Source organism: Diabrotica undecimpunctata, chromosome 9, assembly GCF_040954645.1.
Source record: "Diabrotica undecimpunctata isolate CICGRU chromosome 9, icDiaUnde3, whole genome shotgun sequence".
Classification (NCBI taxonomy): Eukaryota; Metazoa; Arthropoda; class Insecta; order Coleoptera; family Chrysomelidae; genus Diabrotica; species Diabrotica undecimpunctata.
This window is the reverse complement of record NC_092811.1, coordinates 118246266-118267210: the sequence shown is the minus strand read 5'-3', so window position 1 is coordinate 118267210 and position 20945 is coordinate 118246266. Positions and strand designations below refer to the sequence as shown.

The 20945-nt window shown below is 34.7% G+C and overlaps 1 protein-coding gene across 3 annotated transcripts in view; it reads left to right on the top strand.

Annotated features, from left to right (window-relative positions):
* The window catches only part of ClC-c (chloride channel protein 3), a 71248-nt gene that overhangs the window by 10619 nt on the left and 39684 nt on the right, over positions 1–20945 (top strand). For all 3 annotated transcript variants that reach the window (XM_072544676.1, XM_072544677.1, XM_072544678.1), the window contains one exon: positions 8797–8941. In XM_072544676.1, coding sequence (XP_072400777.1) covers positions 8797–8941 — 145 coding nt within the window. The remainder of the gene's footprint in view (positions 1–8796; positions 8942–20945) is intronic.

The window sequence follows — 20945 nt, the reverse complement described above, 5'->3', positions numbered from 1 at the left end:
AGGCCTTTGACTGAGTAAACCATGACAAACTTATAGATGTCTTGCAACAGGTGGGACTTGATGACCGAGACCTCCGTATTATCAAAAATTTGCACATCAATGTGCAAACATACGAATTGGATACAACACGAGGAAAGCAGTGGAAATACGACGTGGAGTGAGGCCAGGATGTATTCTATCGCCTCTACTTTTTAATATCTACTCCGAATTTATTTTCAAAGAAGCCTTAGTTGAAAATACAGGCATTAAAATCAACGGAATTAATGTCAACAATCTCAGATTTGCAGACGACACTGTACTTATTGCCTCCAATGAAGAAGACCTGCAACGACTTATAAACAGGGTAACCGAAGCATGTGATGAATATGGCTAAAATTTAATACTTCTAAGATAAAACTTATGGTTGTCAGCAAAACGGATTTACAACCAACGAACATCAGAGCGTATGGAATAGAGTTAGAAAGAGTCCACAATATTACCTATTTGGGCGCAAACGTTAACGATAACTTCTTCTTCTTCCTATGCCGTCCCCATTAACGGAGGTTGGCGACCACATTTTTAAAAGCTTCTCTGTTTTTGCAACGTGGAATAATTCGTCTACAGTCATGTTTGTCCAGTCTCGAATATTTCGCAGCCATGACTTCCTCTTTCTACCTATTTTCTTTTTGCCATCGACTCTACCCTGCATGATGACCTGCAGAAGGCTATATTTATTATTTCTTAGTATGTGTCCAAGATATGCAGTCTTGCGTACTTTTATCGTTCTCAACAATTTTTTGTCTCGACCCATTCTTCTCAGCACTTCCTCATTGGTGACCCTGGCAGTCCATGGAATTCTCAACATTCTCCGGTATATCCAAAGTTCAAAGGCTTCAATGTTTTTAACTATTTGCGCTTTTAGTGTCCATGTTTCTACCCCGTACAATAGTTGCGACCAGACGTAACATTCAACAAACCTCAGTCTCAGCGCAATATTCAGATTTTTGTCACAGAACAATTGTTTGAATTTTAAGAACGCTGCCCTTGCCATTTCTATTCGTACCCGGATCTCTTGGTCTGGATCTAATTCTGTGTTGATGTAAGCTTCCAGATATTTATATTTTGTCACTCTCTCTATTTGCTGTCCACCAAGAGTTAGTTGTTCATTATTTATTGGACTCCTTGATACTATCATAAATTTGGTCTTATCTGTGTTGATGTCAAGTCCCATTTGAATGCATTCAGTATTTATTGCATCTAGTAAAGTTTGTAGATCTTCTATACTTTCAGCCATAATTACCGTGTCATCTGCAAATCTCATGGTGTTTATGCTTCTTATTCTTATTCCCTCTTTTCTTTCCCATAAGGCTTTTCTGAATATGACCTGTGAGTACACGTTGAAAAGCGTCGGAGACAAGACGCATCCTTGCCTAACCCCTCTCGCAATCGGTATATTATTTGTTTCTATATCGTTCACCTTTACTACTGCTTTCTGGTTCCAGTATATAGCCTTAATAAACTCAATGTCTTTTTTGTCTAAATTGATGTTTTTTAATTCATCTATTAGCTTCATATGCTGCACTCGATAAAAGGCCTTCCTAAAGTCTATGAAGCATACATATGCACTCTTGTTATATTCCCGACATTTCTGCAAGAGTACCGTCAACGCAAATAATGCTTCTCTTGTACCCATGCCTACTCTGAAGCCAAACTGCGTTAGATCTATCTGCTCCTCATATTTCTTATAAATTCGGTTTTGAACAATTTTCAAGAGAATCTTTAAAGGGTGGCACATTAGGCTTATCAATCTATAGTCAATCTATCATTAACGATAACTGGGATATAAATAAAGAAATAATACGCATTGAAAAAGCCAAAGCAGCCTTCTATACATTAAACAAAATTCTAATAGAGATATTACGTTAAACCTTAAAATCAGATTAATACGCTGCTACATATTCTCCACATTGCTGTATGGTATGGAGAGCTGGACCCTTACAGAGACAATAATGAAAAAATTGGAGGTCTTTGAGATGTGGATTTATCCGAGTATTGCGGATAAGATGGGTCGATCGAATAAGGAATGAAATAGTTTTACATCGAATGAAAAACAGCACAGAAATAACAAAAAAGGTTTGTACATCGCGTGGTTATCAGCTGCTTTGTTTTGGATAATTTTGCAGTGAAAATAAGATTAATGTTATTATTTTAACGTTGTACCCCAGTTTAAAAAAGAAATGATAAATTTGTGATACTTTTTATGTTAATAATTTTTTGTTTTTATTATAATTCAATTTTCCTGCGTTATCACACTCATTAATTTACACTTATTAATTTATGCCCCACCTCTCCAATCATTATTTAAAGTAACATGGAGCAATGGCCCTTAGTAAGGTGTTAATAATTCAGTAGCACCAAGTGCAATAATATTCCTATGAGTATCCATAAACTGTCATACTTATTACGCATGACCTCTTTCATTCATGAATCTTGTAGGGTACAAACTATACGGTGATGGTTTATTGATGGTGACGACAAATATTGGTAGTGGCTTGGCATATATATCATCAAGGTTTTTTCTTATGATAAAATTTTGTTAGTAATTCAAATAATTGATTGACTTTTATCAATATATTAGGGTAATATCACAAATGGCCGTTTTTATATAATTTAGTTTGTACAAACAGGAAAATAGATGTATCGAATCGAATATGATCATTGAATAATGTGATGAATACAAAAATCAGTGTAAAAAAAATTTTGAGACCCAAGTAACGCAGTGATCGATATTGGAGCCGATTCTATGGAACCTTCCTTACGACGACGTCATGAATATGAAAGAAATTGCATAATATAACATATTAATACGTGGAATAGCCGAACATATAATACGATGTTATATATATATATATATATATATATATATATATATATATATATATATATATATATATATATATATATATATATATATATTTAGGGATTCTACAGTATTCACTGCCTTCCCTCGCTCAACCGTTTCCATCTCTCTCTGTTGTTCCATTCTCCATTGTTTAATCCTCTCTTACTCATGGCGTCGTCTACTTCGTTCCTCCAGGATTTTCGGGGTCGTCCTCTTTTCCTCCTTCCTATGGGGCTCCATTCGGTTATTCTCTTTATCCATCTGCTGTCGCTAGTTTTTCTTACATGTCCATACCACTTTAGTCTTTTTTGTTCTATATATGTTAGTATGTCTGTTTCTATTGATGTTCTTTGCTTTATTTCGTCATTACTTCTCCTATCCATTCTTGTTACTCTGCAGCATCTTCGCAGGCATTCCATCTCTGTTGCTACTATCTTACTGCTGGTTTTCTTGTTTATGATCCAATTTTCAGCCCCATATGTCATAATACTTCGCACTAATGTTTTATAAATCTGCGTTTTTGTCTTCATATTTAGGTGTCTATCCCACCATACTGAGTTAAGTTGTCGGATTGCTGTTCTTGTTTGTCCTAATCTTTGTGTAATTTCTTCCTCTGTTGTTGCCTTTTTCGTGATTATAAACCCCAGGTATTTGAATTTATCCTTTCCTTTGATTGTTACGTTGTCATCAATCTGTAGATCTTCTATGTCTTCTTCACTTGTAGATAGGTACTCTGTTTTCGCGAGGTTAATATCTAGGCCAGCCTTGGTATATTCTTCTTGTAGTTTCTTCATCATGTAGCTGAGGTCGTCTTGGTCTTGTGCAATCACTACTTGATCGTCTGCAAAACTTAATGTATATAGGTATTCGTTCCGTACCGGTACTCCCATGCCTTCGCATTTTCTTTTCCATGTAGTCAAGGCTTTCTCTAAGTATATTTTGAATAGGGTTGGAGATGTGGAACAACCCTGCAGGAGCCCTTTTGTTGTGGTGAAGTCTCCTATGATTCTTGTTCCCATTTTAATGGACACTTTATTTTCTTTATACAGAGCTTTTGTAGCTTCTATGAGTTCCGTCTGTATTTCAAATTTGTACATTGCCTCTCATAGTTCTGACCTTGGTACAGAGTCATACGCCTTTCTCAGGTCCACAAATGCCAAGTGTATATCTCTATTTTTTGCTTTTTTCTTTTCTAACAGTTGTTCCAGTGTGTATATGTGGTCTATGCATGATCTTCCTGCCGTGAAGCCTGCCTGATCCTCTCCGATTTTGCCTTTTATCGCTTGCTCTATCTTTTCTCGCAGTATCTTCCCATATAATCTTCCTATTGATGATATTACGCTTATTCCTCTGTAGTTTTCACATCGTTTTCTATCTCCTTTCTTAAATATAGATGTCATATATGCCGCCGTCCATTCCTTTGGGAGCTGTTCTCCATTTATGGCTTTCTGAAATATCCATTGTATCATCCGGTGTAATTTTTTTGATCCGTATTTTATAAGCTCAGGTGAGATGCCTCCAGGTCCCGGTGCTTTCTTATTTTTGATTGCTTTTATGGCCGTTCTCATTTCCCTATCTGTTATTTCTATTTCTTGTTGTGGGAATCTGCTTCGTCTTCGCCTGTTTTCTTTTCCAATGAATTGTGGTCTTTGTTCTGTTAATAGTTCCTTGTAGTAGTCCTTCCATTCTTTGTCCTGTATATTTCCCAATTTAATTTTTTCTTTTGAGTTTTGTTTCAATCCTCTCAGTACTTTCCATGACTCCGAAGTTCTTGTACCTCCTATATATGTTTCAATATTTAAGCAGATTCTTTCCCATTCTTCATTCTTTTGCTGTGTTATTTGTTTTTTCACTTCTCTATCTTTTTCTCTATATTCTTTATAAACTTCATCGTTGTTTGTAGTCAGCCATTTTCTGTATAGTTGCTTTTTTTCTTGAATTATTCTTTTTGTTGGTTCATTTATTTCATAATAGTGCTGTTTATTTGTTATATGTTCTTTTTCCCCAAGGGCTTCGAATGCTGCTTGCTTTATACTCGCCTTTATATGCTCGTATATTTCTTCGATGTTGCCGTATCTGAATTCTATTAATTTTTGGTCTAGACGTTGTTGGTATAGTTCTCTTATTGATTGTTCTTGGAGTAGTTCTATATTGTATTGTTTTTCTCTTATAGTGTTCAACGGTTCTTCTGTGGAGGGGGTCTTGTTATGTTTCCAATTAATGCTCATTTTTGCTGTCAGTAGTCTATGGTCCGTTCCACATTCTGCTCCTCTTTTGACTCGCACATCTTTGATCTTTATTGTGGTGTCTTGTTTGATTATTATGTAGTCTATTATCGATTTCAGCTTTCGTGTTTCTTGCGTCCATGTATATTTATGAATATTTTTATGTCTGAAAAATCCGTTGGTGATTTTTAGGTTATTTAGTTCGCATAATTCAATCAGGCGTTTTCCGTTATCGTTTTTTTCATCCTCTCCAAATCTCCCCACTACTTTATCGTTTTCTTTTCTTCCAGTTCTGCCGTTAAGGTCTCCTGTTATAATTATCTCCACGTTCTTTTTAATTAGCTCTATTTGATTTAATACGATGTTATACTAATATTAATTAATCTCAGAGTTTTTGGGATTTATTTTGTAATGAAAATTACGATGATTTGATAAAGCTGTATAATCGTGTTTCTTTTATAAAAGCTAAACTTTAACTCACTAAATATAATTCGAATACTGTCTTTTTGTGTTCTATTCACATTTGTAAACCAAAATCTATACAAAACGGTCAGACAACACAGGTCACTGTCTTTACAGGACTCTCGAAGTGCCACATCTTGTAGTTCGAAAATAATATTACGGCTAGCCCATCGTCAGCCCAATAATATTACGCCTGTCTTTAGCAACGTCCACAATTCTCTCTTCGCTGTCAGAGTCTTTCTAGAACCCTTTCTATGGATAATTGTTACTCTAACTTTAAATTAATTATCCATAGTATATAATATTATCTTAGTAATATGGAATTGTCATCTATATATTATAAAGGCCTCATAACTTTTGGGCTATAGCCACGTGCGGATTTATTTCCTTGTGGCTACCTATATTTATTCTTATCGATTATACACTTTGATCTATTTTAGTCTCATTAATATTATATATACTTCATCTAATTTACTTACCGTTGCACGTCATCCGCGTCATAGCCCGTGAGGTCACATGATACCAACACGAAATATTTAGGCGGTAGGTGTGTTCTTTTTTAGAATCACTTTGCCGAGTACACTGGCATTACAGCCACTAGACATATTTTATTATATACGCGTAGAAATAATATTTAAAGATTTCTATTAGTGTTAACTTAAAGAAATACACAATAATATGTTTCATTTAATTTGTATAAATGCAATATAAAGCGTTTTTATGAAGAACATTTCTTCGGAACACACTGTAACTGTAATCGAACGAACGTGATATTTTGGCATAAATTGATAACACTTATTTGACAGTTGCGGTGTTGACTAATGTTAATAAGTAATGAAAAAGTGTTGTTTTTGTTTAAGTATTCCATTTTACATCTTTATACGACGTATACAAGCGGCCCAAATTGTTTTTAACAAGATTATTTTTTAACTCTTGTTTTGTTTCTATTTGTTTACATTAAATATTAATTTGTTTTGTTGTATAATCCACTTTTGCAATAATTATGTGACCTATTTGATTTAAAATGGATTCAGGATTTTTTTATACTTTGACAACTGTGTCAACTTAGATCTCTGTCAATGATAATGACGTGCAACGGTAAGTAAATTGATGGGCTGTATTTGATTATTTTATGTACATTGTTATATTTATGCCGAATAAACATTATTATTATGTTTTCGTCGCCGGTCACCTTGTGCAATTTCCTATTATCGCGCGAATTCATTCGTCGTCCATCCGCTTGTTATTTAGAGAACGCTTGTTCTCATTATATAAGCCCGCTGAGGCGGTCTATTATGATTAGTATTGGCGAACTGTTTTGTAAGCGATATCGGAGTGAATTGTAAGCGATAGTTATTACTTCAATTGCACAGAACTTAATTTTTCTATTTTTATTTATAATTATACAAATGTTATACCAATTAATTTGTTTAAAATATATCTGTAATGTTTTTGAGCCAAGAAAAGTAATTGTAAAAATAATAAGTTTAATTCACGAAAAATTAACACATTAATAGTCCCGATTTCGCGGAAAAGTGCACACTTCCCAAAATGAACGGTAACTAACTGCCGCTTGTTTTAAATGTCTCATTTGTGCTTCGACTTTCTGTTCAAACGCAACGAACAAACGTTTATTATTGCCACCATTAGTGTTTGTGAGTGCCACACTCAACGGCAAGTCGCAAGAACTGTTGACGTAAGCCTTTCTACGGTTCAACGAGTGCTCACACGGCACGAGATGACCGTTTCCTTGTGTTTCAGCCTTTACAAAACCGGGCCTCAACTGCGGTTATACATCGAAATCATCTACAGGAAGTACGAAATCGCAATGTTATCGTTGCAACAGTCAGGAGAAGACTTCGTTCTTCTGGACTATCTTCTCGGGTAATGGCTACAAGACCTCCATTTCGCCGGGCGCGTCGAGTTGCACGACTAGCTTTTGCTCGACAATACGCGCATTGGGGAATTAACAATTCGAGCAAAGTGTTATTCTTAGATGAATTCCATTTCTGCCTAACTGGATCCGATGGACGTGTAAGAGTTTGGAGGAGAACCGGTGAACGATTTTCACAAGCTTGCATTGCTCCAAGAATGCCATTTGGCGGAGGCTCGGTCATGGCTTGGGGAGGTGTCTCTTCCGACTGCCGCACAGAGTTACCCTTCATCGAAAATGGGTCCTTAACTGCACGAACGTACATTACGGAGATTCTGGAAGAATATGTTATGCTCACCATGGCAGGGCTTGGAGAAGACGTCGTTTTTATGCAGGACAACGCGCGATTACACGTTGCCAGGATCAGTATGCAATACTTGAACGAGGTTGGAATTACGAAATTACCCTGGCCAGCTAGGTCTCCGGACCTGAATCCCATCAAACATCTCTGGGACGATTTGAAAAAACGTATTCAAACCCATACACTTCCTCCTAATAACGCACAGGAGCTTAAGGATCTGTTAGTGAGAGAGTGGAATAACATACCACAACAATTGAGACTATGCCCGTCGTCTGCAAGAGGTTATTAGAGCAAGGGGAGGCGATACACGATATTAGTCATTGAAATTTCACTGATGTTTTACCACGTTCTGTATTTTCAATTTAAGTTACTTAGTCATATCGTTATCTACAATTATATAAATATTATTTAAAATACGCAATCCGGAATAAATAGACGTTTGTGCAATTTATGTTTATGAATTTTTTTGTACAAATATGCAAAATCCCCAGATATTTGCATAAAATATGTAATATATGCAATTTGCCTTAGTCTAGTTATTACCTAGACTTTAAGTTGTCTATAAATATTCTTATGGTGTTACTATATTTTTTTTTTTCAATTTATTGTTTATATTATATACCTTTGTCAATTAATTTATATGTTTTGACGTGGGCTCAGGCAGGGTTAATTTAAATTTTGAATTTCTTTTTTATAATGCGGATATCCCGTGAATAAATAAATAAAAATAATAAAAATACTTTGACGATCAAAGGATCTGTGTTATGTCTGCACCCATCTCTGATACTGACCGCGCCCTTATTCCGTGTGACCGATATTGGATATCGATCACGTTAGACAAGCTGCCTTGCGCATCCGCCCGCTTTTACATCTTCATTCTCATTCACCTGCGATATTCATCTATTCATCGCTTTTCTCGCAGCTTCAATTAAAAAATAAACACATAAAAATTAAGCCGATATGCGAGTTATTTTCTGTACGTTCTTGTCAACAGCACGCTAACGGCCACAATCGAGCTACCTTCGTAGCATCCCCAGATGAGGATATGGTGGACATTCAAACATCTGGATCCGTTGGGGGCGGAGACCTACATCGCACCACAAGATTGGGGGACGACGACGATGACGGAGTATCGCACTGTAAGTAATCTTTAATTGCTTTTTTTTAATTTTGAACTAAAATATTACTCAAAACTGAATTTTTAAATTATATGCACAAATATTTTGATTTAGAAACTTATGCAGACCATAATATACACTGTGTCCGTAAAGTATGGAACAAATTCTTTTTTAGCTAAACAGAGCATTTTAAGAAATAATCCTGAAACACGTCGATTTTTGATTTTAATTTACCGTATTTTAAAATAATATTCTAATATACAGGGTGAATTACTTTCGAGTAATGACGTCACCGTCATTTTTTTTTAATGGTACACCCCCATTTTGTCTCAATTTTCGGATTACTCTAGCTAAGCTGATTCCAAAAATGTATCACATGTTGATTTAAATTGGTACAGGGTGGACAAAAATACAATAGTTTTGTGTGTGTTCATAAAGTAACGCGTTAGTTAAATTAACAATATTATCAAAAATACTTATTGTCTAGCGGACAGAATATGATGAAATACATGACTTTATAAATGTTCGAACTGCAGCCCTTGCTGTATTTGACAGTAACCCAAACGTTGTACAAATTCTTGTTGAACCTTGTTTATTGTGTCTTGAGAAATATTGTTTATTGCTGTTCGAATTCTCTGTTGTAATTTTTGAATATTTGCTGGTTTCGTTTGATACACAACATTCTTCAGATGGCCCACATAAAATAATCCAAAGGATTGAAATCTGGTGACCTCGCTGGCCATTCAATAGGTCTACGTCTACCAATCCACCTGTTCGGAAAAATTTCATCTAGGTACCTTCTAACATCTACAGCATAATGTGGAGGTGCACCATCCTGTTGAAACCATAAACTTTCATCAAAACCTCCAGGATTACGTCTGCTGGGAAACAAATTACGTAAAGTAGATACGAGATACCCCCTTAAAAACTCAAGGTACGTTGCCCCGTTTAAATTACCTTCGAAAAAGTAGGGTCCGATGATTCGAATTCTTACAATTGCAGCCCATACATTTACCTTTTGCGAGTATTGTGTATGATGCTCACGCATCCAGTGGGGGCTTTCTTTTGCCCAGTATCTACAATTCTGACGGTGAACCTCGCCATTTAACGTGAAAGTGGCCTCATAAAAAAAAAATAATGTTTTGTACCAAGAGAGGGTCTCGGTGGCAGTTATCCATCATTGCTTCGCAAAATTGCATTCTTTTATCGGGATCATCTTCGTTTAATTCCTGCACAAGTTTGATTTTATAAGGATGCCATTTTTCAAGCTTTAATAGTTTGTGTACCGTTGTTTTGCTAACACCGATATCGCGACTAACTTTACGCACATAAGTGTGCGCATCTTCTTTCAAAACTAAGTAAAACATCTAATGCTGTATCAGCATTTGCAGAGGGACGACCTGATTTCCGTGCATTTTCAACCGTACCAGTTTCTCGAAATTTATTTTCAATCTTACTGACTGTTGAACGCGTTATAGGTCTTTCTGGATATTTATCATTAAACAAATTGTACACTTCCATCTGAGTTCGCGATCTGTCTCCATACCCAATCATCATAAGTATTTCAATTCTTTGCTTTACACTTAACTCCATTTCTACTTCAAATTAAATCTAAGCAATAATTAAAACATTCACAAAAATACCAAAAATATTGTAGTACTAAACTGTCACTGAACATCAATAAATTACTAAACAAATAATGACATTTAACAAAAACATAGCCTACTATGTTTCTTTTAAATTGATAAGAAATAATTTCTTTCATATTCTGTCCGCTAGATAATAAGTATTTTTGATATTGTTAATTTAACTAACGCGTTACTTTATGAGCACACACAAAACTATTGTATTTTTATCCACCCTGTACGAATTTGAATCAACATGTGATACATTTTTGGAATCAGCTCAGCTAGAGTAGGAATCCGAAAATTAAGACAAAATGGGGGGTGTTCCATTTAAAAAAAATGACGGTGACGTCATTACTCGAAAGTAGTTCACCCTGTATATTAGAATATTATTTTAAAATACGGTAAATTAAAATCAAAAATCGACGTGTTTCAGGATTATTTCTTAAAATGCTCTGTTTATCTAAAAAAGAATTTGTTCCATACTTTACGGACACAGTGCATATAATCTGAAATACACAAAAATAAATAAAATCTATTAAATATAACCCTCTCGCTGCGTCAAATAAATACATATCACTGACCAGTGCGGCAGTAGTTTTTTAAAACTAAACGCGGTACTTGTTCAACCATTGTTTTTTGCACATATTATTAAAACCGACTAAAATAATTTTTCTTCTGAATTTTTTCAAGACGCGCATGTGCGCTGTACGCAGTTTCAAGGAATTTCTTTTAAAATGCGGAAGACGCACTTGTGCGTTTTAATACAAGTTTTTGTATTTAGTAAATTAGATACAATTTTTTTGTTCCAAACTAAAATTTTATTCATAAAAACACGAATATAAAAATGTAAAATTTGATAATGTCTTTCTATATTGATAAGTACATGAAACAGTTGCCTAAGAAGCAGAGGCCAGGTTTCGGAACATTCTTGACAATGATATAAAATCGTGTCATTTTTTTGTTATTTCCGTGGTGCGTATTATACAATCTATGGGCATTTTGCAAATATAGATGAAACAGATGTATGCCAATTTTTTGTACCAACGTAAAGTTTTGCGCGTCGGCGGATAGTAAGAAGACATTTGGGCTTGAAGATCCGCTCCTCTCATATATTTATTATATTGAACGATTGGTATTTGTTTCATTTTCTCATCCCCTCGTCTATTTCTTACGGTTACAGCAAACCTAACTACGTGGGTCACTAATCCGAGACGCCATCTATGAATAGCTTTGCAAACCTAACTACGTGAGTCATTGAGCCGCGACGCTAACTGCGTTATCCTTCAATATTGGATAGATCACCATATACATAGGCCGCTTATGTGCGCCATAAGCATTTTACAAAGAAATGAGCTTTGCGCAGCGAAAGAGATAACTCACAACATAATGTAATTATAAAGTATGACTTAGAAGTAATGACGCAAGTTCACTATTTCGATATAACAATAAATGTAGGGCAGACAAAACGGTAACTGACTATACTTCGTTTGAAAATTATTGATAACACTGTTTGATAATCCCTAACGGAATGTCATCAAACAATGAGGAAGAATTTCAATATTATATAAACTCTTCTTGTCTATTATAGGTAAGGTAGATCCGGGTACCATTGACACATCTTCAAAAAATATTTTTCTTCTCGCATATGACTATATGTACTTAGAAATTTGAAATTACGCGTGTTGTTAGGTTGCTATATTAGGAGTAAATCTTGAGTAAAAGTTTTATTGTAAGTTTCAAAATTTTGATACATTTTTTTATTTTTGCAAATGAGTCAGACGTCAATGTTACACACTCGCGCTATTACCCCAGAAAACTCAAAATTTAAATTAAACAAGTACACCCCACGCCTAATTGTAGGATTTGGCAGGACCCTTACTATATCTTTTAGCAAAACTATGGCTTCGTCAGCAACTGTAGGAAATACAAAATATTTTTCTTTCGTTCTCAGGAAAGTCACTGTTACTTCAATACCTTCGGAAATAATTTCTTTTACTTTTCCAATGTAATGATGGATTTTAGTCCTACGCTTATCAACTGTAAACTTTACCAACACCCAAGAGTTAATCCGAATTTTTCGTGTAGAATCGTGTTCTTTCGTTTTTGCCACTGTATTGGCAATGTCATCTTCATCTTTCAGCATAGGCGCATCTAAAGCTGAATCGTCATTCATTCATAAACTTACTTCGCTCTCAGAAATTTTTTTCTTTTTCGCTTTTATCGACTTTTTATTATTTTTTTTAAACTTCTTGCATTGCTTTCTTAACGAATTCTTTCCCAAACCTCTGCGCTAGTAAGACATTTGGCAAATTTTCTTCGAACTCTATTCTGTTTCAGTGTTTCTGGTATTTTTCTTGCCTCTTTAGTGCTGATAATAATGAAAGTTTCTAAGGTTTTTATGGTGGCTATGGTCAATCTAGGTTGGCTACTGGTAGAATCTAAATTATCTGACTGAAAACCGTGATTAACCTGAACTTTTCTGGAAAACTTGGAGCGGCTCCTTCTTGTTGTAGATCTGGAGTGGACGTGTGCGCAGATGACTCTTCACATTTTTGTAATATCTTATTCTCGTTTAAAGAATACATACATGGCCCTACAAATCTGCCAATTGCATTTGCACTAGAGAAGCATCCTGTCTCGACCAATGTTTTAAGCAATGAAGCAAAAGCAATTTTTTCTACATTTTTGCATAATAATCTTTTAGCACATTGCACCACGATTGACTCACGCTTTTAAACACTCCCACATCTAAGGGTTGCAAAGCATGGAATGTGTGGACCGGTAAACACAAAAGTTCAATATTATTGGCACAGGCTATTTCGATCAATGGCACATCAAGTGTGAATTGTGACCATCAAATATTAAAAGCTTAGGGCCTTCCAGTTTAGCAGTATGTTTGATGAAAACGTTTTCAAACCAATTGGCAAACTGAACTGATTCCATTCATCCCGATGGTGATCAGTTAAACACAACATCGTCAGGGCCGTTTTGACACCAAGTGCTCTCTTATTGCACTACAGCAAACCAGAACAGTGTACGTTGATTTTGTTACGGTACCTACAACTTTATGTGGATTTTTGTTCTGACATTATGCCGAAATCTGTTTACACAGCAAAATAGAGACACAGCATATTAATCAACAGCTGAATTAGCAGCTCAATCAACGATTGCTGCAACTACATAACGAAGCAAATACTTTCATTTTACAATCGTCGATAAAAAACTAAAAATTTCGTCAAAGGAAGAACTGGAATACAAAGTAAACATTTAACTTGCATGGTATGGAATAGTAATGATAACATAGCCCAACAAAATTCGTATTCGTATTCGTGTTCTAGTGTTTCAAAAAATCGACAAGTGGACTAATAGGCGTATTTTGGCGTCAAATAATTGCCAAATGTACCCTCCACACTTCGTCTTATGCGGTCGAATACGGCGCATAACGACGTAAGGTGCCAAAATTACTAAATATAAGAATGCAGGGAAAAAGACCTGTTGGAAGACCTAAAAAAAGATGGGAAGACGAAGTCGATGAGGATGCCAGGAACTGCCAGGGAACGCGTTCATGGAAAAGAACAGCGGTAAATCGAGATGATTGGAGAAGCCTGTTGAAGGAGGCCAAGGCCCGATTTGGGCTGTAGTGCGATTGGATGGATGGATGGACGTAAGGTGCCGCCATATGGCTCGACCGTAAACTCGCTCGTTACTGTGTTGTTTCAAGAGAAGCGAACGTGGGAACATGCCGGATATGGCATAACTTCAATTGAAATTTTAAACAGTTTTGACACATAAAAATTAAATAAAAGTTGCTTGTGCCAAATATGGGACACTATGTGTTAAGAAATTAAGGCTTATTTGACTAAACTAAGACAACAAGCTATCGATACCTATTTATAATTTTTCTGTATTTCAAAATTGAGTATAGATTGAATCAACTTGGTTTACGATAATTCTGTACAATTGTTTTTTGTTAAAAAAAAATATTAGGCGATTTCTTTGCAAGGAAATATGTAAGTTTTTACGGTAATTACGGATGTTCATATATACGAGAATTAATTTGTTGCGTACCTCGTAGTTAGGTCAGATAACCGACCACAATTCCATAAAATTATAATAATTGTTGGGTATTAGCAGTTTTCCTTATCTATCCTGTTACCTGATATCTACTTTATGTGAGTTGCTTGTGAGAAACATTTTTATCATACAATGTGGTATTTAAATTACCAGAGTATTTTTCTTATTTGTATTATAATATCGAAATATCAATTAAAAAATAAATATGCAAAAATGATCTACATTACTTCCACTTTTTGATTAGCAGACAAGGCGAAAAGATAGAACAACTTTTTGCCTAAGCGACCTCTTGATTCTTGATCCAAAAAAATCTCGTGGGAATATTTTTTCTAACGAACCCCAGCTTTTCGCCTTGTCTATAGGAAATAAAACTAATATTATGAAGGGAGCTAATGCGTTTATATGTTCGCCGAAGATTCTGCTTATGTCAAAAGGTTCGCCAAAGGTTTTAATTGATTTCTGTTCAGTTGCTGTTCGGTTTTATGATCAGAAACGTCATTTAAGAGTCCCATATTGATGATGGATCTGAGTTATTATGAAAATAGATTGTAAAATTTTGCAAAACCTATAATCAAAAACATTGTCGAATGGTCCAGCTTTAGCAGTATATTATATTTCAGAAACATAAATTTTCACGTAAAATTTTTCATCAGACAAGTCCCTTCAGTGATTGATCTTCATTAAAAACAACACATTTTATCATTTACGTCATAATACCAAAACTCTTTTATCAGTAATTCCAGTGTAAACTATGACAAAACATTCATAATCTGGTATTAGATATACCGCTATAACTACTGTTATAACATGAATATTAGAAGAAATACTACTCATACATCGTGATAGTATAGTGAGTTTTTTCTTATATCTAATTTTTAATAGAATTACTGACTGTCAAGTTATGCTATCATAACGGATAGAAATCAAATGCCATTGTTACTTGTATGTTAACCATGGATGGTAACTAAAATTATTATTGTAACAAAACCTGTAGCATGTGCCTCCCTCAGTTGTGTCTAAAGTAGAAACCCTCAATTTAGAAGAGTGATATCATAGTTTAAACGCGGAATATCCTCAAATTTAAATGTACACAGCGGCCCTCGAAAACTGCCTGTTTTCTCGATTGCAATTTGCGTTTCCTCATAAGAAATTACAGAATATATACAGTAGTATATTTATTTGTGCTTCTCTATAGTAGACTTGACCAGAAGTTGTCGAACAGTGTAGCCAATTCTTGTTCACAAGTAGTAATTATGGTCATACAAAACCTGTATTCTTCCATGCAGCGATTATTACCGTCATAAAAATACAAAAAACCTGATCTTTTCAATAGTAAAAATTAAGCACAAAATTTTAATGAAATAAATTTTATTTATATGTTCCGTTTCGTTACATATTTAAATTTATAAAATAAAAATCGATATTTTAAAACAATATTTTTCAATCGTTTGGCAACTTTGGAATTAGCGAAGGAACTCCGTTTCAATTCAGATCCACAGAAAGCCGTCAAACTAGTTTTTGTCGAGCGAGTGCCCATCAACAATAGGTTATTTACATTGGCGTATCTGAGAGTAGGGTATTTTATGCGATAAGTTTGTGTTATTGATAAAACGTGTTATTGATAATACGAGTGTTATAGCTTGTCGTTTTATAGTAAATGTTTAGTTATATTCTGTGATTATTTGGTTTGAGTTTTATTGGAGTTGGACGAAAAACCGAGTTGTTCCAAGAGAAGACTGCAAAATTCTGATGTTGATTCCAAAAATGAAATGCCGCAAAAGAGACGGAAAATGTTAACGTCCGAAGAGAAGGTAATAATACGAAACGTTTATGAAGCAATTGTCGGCAGAAAAATGGAATAAAAATGTTATCCAAGCGGTCGACATTTGTAGCAGTTTAACAAAAGTATCCGTTAGCTGTATTTATCGTGTACTTAAAAATACATCGGAAAATAAAAATCAAGAAAAAGGTAAAACTAGAGGTAGGAAAAGCATTGTTTTGGATGACGAGACAAGGAATATTATACGTCGAAAAATTCATTCATTTTATTTTCGGAATGAAATTCCAACACTGAAAAATATTTCTCAAGAGCTCGAAAACGATGACTCCTTACCCAAGATATCTTGTAGAGTCTTAACCAGGACCATGCGTGAAATGAACTTTCGATATGTAAAACTCAACAGAAAAAGTATGCTATTAGAAAAAAATAAAATTATTGTGCGGAGAAGAAAATATTTAGAAGAAATACGCAAAATTCGCAGCACTGGACGCAAAATATGTTATTTGGATGAAACCTGGGATAACCAAGGTTGAAAAAGGTCATACAGTTGGAAAAGTTTGGCAAGATTTAAATGTCAAAAGTAAACGCGAAGCATTTATAGAAGGCTGATATACAGGATTAAAAGCTCCATCAGGAAAGGGACGGCGTTTAATCGTCACCCATATAGGAAGTGATACAGGGTTTCTTGATGATGGTTTTCTTCAATTTGAGTTGAAAAAAACAGGTGATTATTAAAGAAATTGAAAGGGAGGATTCAAGAATGACTTACAGAAAAGGGGATTGCATACGAAGAATCAATGCTCAAAATTTAGCTCCTTGACATTGCACGGTTAAGGAAAATTGAATATCTTAAATATGCTGTAGGTGAAACTGCAAAAGATTATGGTGTCAAAGTTCTGCGTCTACCACCTTATCATTGCGAACTTAATCCCATTGAACTTATCTGGGAGCAAGTGAAAGGAGATGTAGCACGCAATAACAAAACGTTCAAATTAAACGAAATTAAGAAACTTTTGATTCAAGCAATCCTCCATGTAACTCCAGCGAAATGGCCACATAATTAAAGAAGAACATCGTATGTGGGAACTTGACACTCATATCAAAGTTTTACTAGAGCCAATTATAATTACACCAGGTGGTGAAGATAATGACAGCGATAGCAGCACTGTATCTTCAGGTTTAGACAGCGAATAATATTTTCTAATAGTTTAATAAGAACATCAGCATAAAAAAAACCAAAAACAAAAAAAAAAACGAGAAGAACATAGTAAGTGTGTATAGTGTTTGTGTTTAAACACATCAAACATTATTTTTATTTTGTTTTTATAGAATTTTATTTTGTTTTATAGGATTTTATTTTGTTTTGTTTTATACTGTTAAAGTGTTTTGTTCATTTTATTTAATAAGACACATCTTATTGTATCGCGCCACAAGACATACCTCTGGGGTGGTGTAGAAACTGTCTTAAAATTTGTTTTAAAAAAATTTCATTGTGTAACTGTTTAAGGACGGGTCACGTCAAAAGACGTTTTAGCGTAACTTCCGCGACAGCCGGCTGGCATCAGTAAACTTTCTGCAAAATTACTTCTTTTTTATAGCTTTTTGTTTGTGGCATTCTGTATTTTTAGGGGAATGTAGGGAATGAGCCACAAAATATTTATTCATATGTTTATTTATTGAGGTTTCGATCTCTATATCCAGAGACCGTTTTCAATTATACAAATGATAGTACTATTTATTTTCTATGGCTTTTCGCTTGTCGTTCTGTATTTTTAGAAATGATGTTGGGAATAAGCCACAATATATTTATTCAAATGTTTAATTTACGGACGTTTCGATCTCTATAAAGAGACCGTTTTCAAACATACAAATGACAGATATATTTATTTTTCTATAGCTGCTTGTTTGTGGCATTCTGTATTTTTAGGGAGAAGGTTGGACATAAGCCACAATATATCTATTTACATGTTTAATACATTGACGTTTCGATCTCTATTCCGTTTTTAAAGATAGAAAAAAAAAAAGAAAATAAACAATATAAGATTATAAAAATATATAATAATAAACAAATAAAATAAATATAACTACCATTTATAACTTTGAAAGCGGTCTTTGGATATAGAGATCGAAACGTCAGTAAAAACTTGTAAATAAATATATTGTGGCCTATTTCGAACATTAATATTTGAAAAATAAAATATAATTAACGTTAAAATAAAAGTAAGTGTACGTCACTGGATTTCCAAACAGCTTTCCGCATTTCTGGGCCTTTAAACGATGACTCACTCTCTCAAATAGTGAAATTATACCATAGGTGTCCCGATCTTGTGCCGCATAAATCCAGTTTGTTGTAACCATTCCCACATCACCCATCCACCGTGTCTATTGTCAGTTTTTCCCGCTAAATGTCCCGCCCACTGCCATTTTAAATATTTAATTATGTGAATTACATCAGTGACTTCGGTTTTCTGTCTGATCCATTATATTCTTTTTCGATCTATCTTATACCTGGTATTCATCGCTCCATTGACCTTTGAGTGACTTTGAGTTTCGCAATTATTTTTTTCTTAAGTGTCTAAGTAAAAAATACTTTGTTATTTTTCGTACGTGATAATCCTGAAAACTCGAGAGTTACAGCGAAAAATAATTTAGTGCAATAAGCTGATGTGTATAATTAAAATAATACGTTAATGACAGTGATAAGGATTGGCCGTAAACATTAAAAACCATTTGAGTGAATTAAAAACAAATAAATAAGGTTAACTGTTAATTAGTGAAGTATAAACAATTGAACCGGTAATTACATCTAATTCTTGTCTGATTTTAAAGCGACGTTGCCAAACTGACAAGAATTTCTGAGTACAGAATAAAATCAATAACAGTATTAAAGTGAAACGGTAGGCATCGTTTTCTCTGAACCGTTGAGGTGGAAAACAGTGCTTGGCGCCGAAAATGGACAGATACCTGGAAAAGAAAACATGTCTGGACAGTGTCAGAACAACGGATGATGGCACAAAAAGGAGGACAAGAGATGAGGGTTCAGATAACGAAGAAGAAAGGTCAACGAAGAGTCGGAAACTCTCCAGGACTCCACCCAAAACAACAGATAACCATGATGAGACAAAACTGGATAAATTAATAGACATGATGAACAATCTGGGAAGTGACTTTAAAGAAGTAAAGAGAACCCAAAATAGAATTAATGAAGCAATAGAAAGACTTATTGCTGATAATCAGACTTTAAGAGAAGAAAATAAAGACCCGAAGAAAGAAAATATGGAAATCAAGAAGGAGTTAAATGAATTCAAGGAAACTATTGAATTCATGGAAAAACAAAGAAAAAAAACAATGTAGTCATGATTAGACTAGCAATTGAAACATACGTACAAAGTGTCTTAAAAGAGGGAATGAGCAACTTCATTAAACACAATTTGAAGATAGATGTTAAAATTAAAAATGCACACAAACTGGGAGAGAAAACATGTGTGATTGAATTAGCAGAACATGAAGAGAAGGTAAAGGTTATGAAAAATAAATCTAAACTATGACATGTTGAAGAAGGAAAAGTATACATCAATGATGCTATTACGAATAAAGAGAGAGAAATTCAGAAAACAATTAGAAAACTTGCGCAAGAAGAAAAGGAGAGAGGAAAGGATGTAAGACTTGGTGGAAATAAAATATGAATCAACAAGGTCGGCTGGAAATGAGACAACAAAGAGAACAAACTAGTCAAAATGGGGACAAAACACAGTAGGTGTACATGACCAAAGGATGGACATTAGCAACATGGAATGTCAGAGGTCTCAACGGCAAAGAAGTCGAACTTGCTGAAGAATTTGAGAAAAATCAAATAGACTTACTAGGTATAACAGAGACCAAAAAGAAGGGGAAAACACACAGTTTTTAGAAAATGGACACTTCCTTATCACCAGTGGAGTGTCACTTGGCGAAAGGGCAAAAGAAGGGGTAGGCTGCCTGATACACAGTAACCTAATAAAGAATATTCAAGATTGGGAATGCATTTCCGAAAGAATTCTAAAGATAAGACTGGTAACTGCGGAACACAAACTAGTTAATATCATCGTTATGTATGGAATAAATGATGACGAAAGAGCAGCTAGCAAAGACCTATTCTGAGATAAGGCCTCCGAAATAATAGACAGTTTAGCAGGCAATACTATAGTACTAGGGGATCTAAATGGTCGAGTGGGTGTAAGAGATGAACATACCCAAGATGTATTAGGACCATATGGAGAAGAAATAAAAAATGACAATGGGGAACGTATTATTGATATATGCAGAGAAAATAATTTAATAATATTGAACACATTTTTTAAACACAAAGATGTACATAAATATACAAGAGAAGTCAAAAGTAGAGGCGAAAGATCCATCATAGACTATATGTTAGTAAATAGATCATCGAGGCAATGCATTAAAGACGTAAGAGTAAAACGAGGAACTAAAATATATAGTGACCATTATCTAGTTGTAGCCAGGACCAGCTTGGGAGTGCGACAAGAATCAATAACGAAAGAGA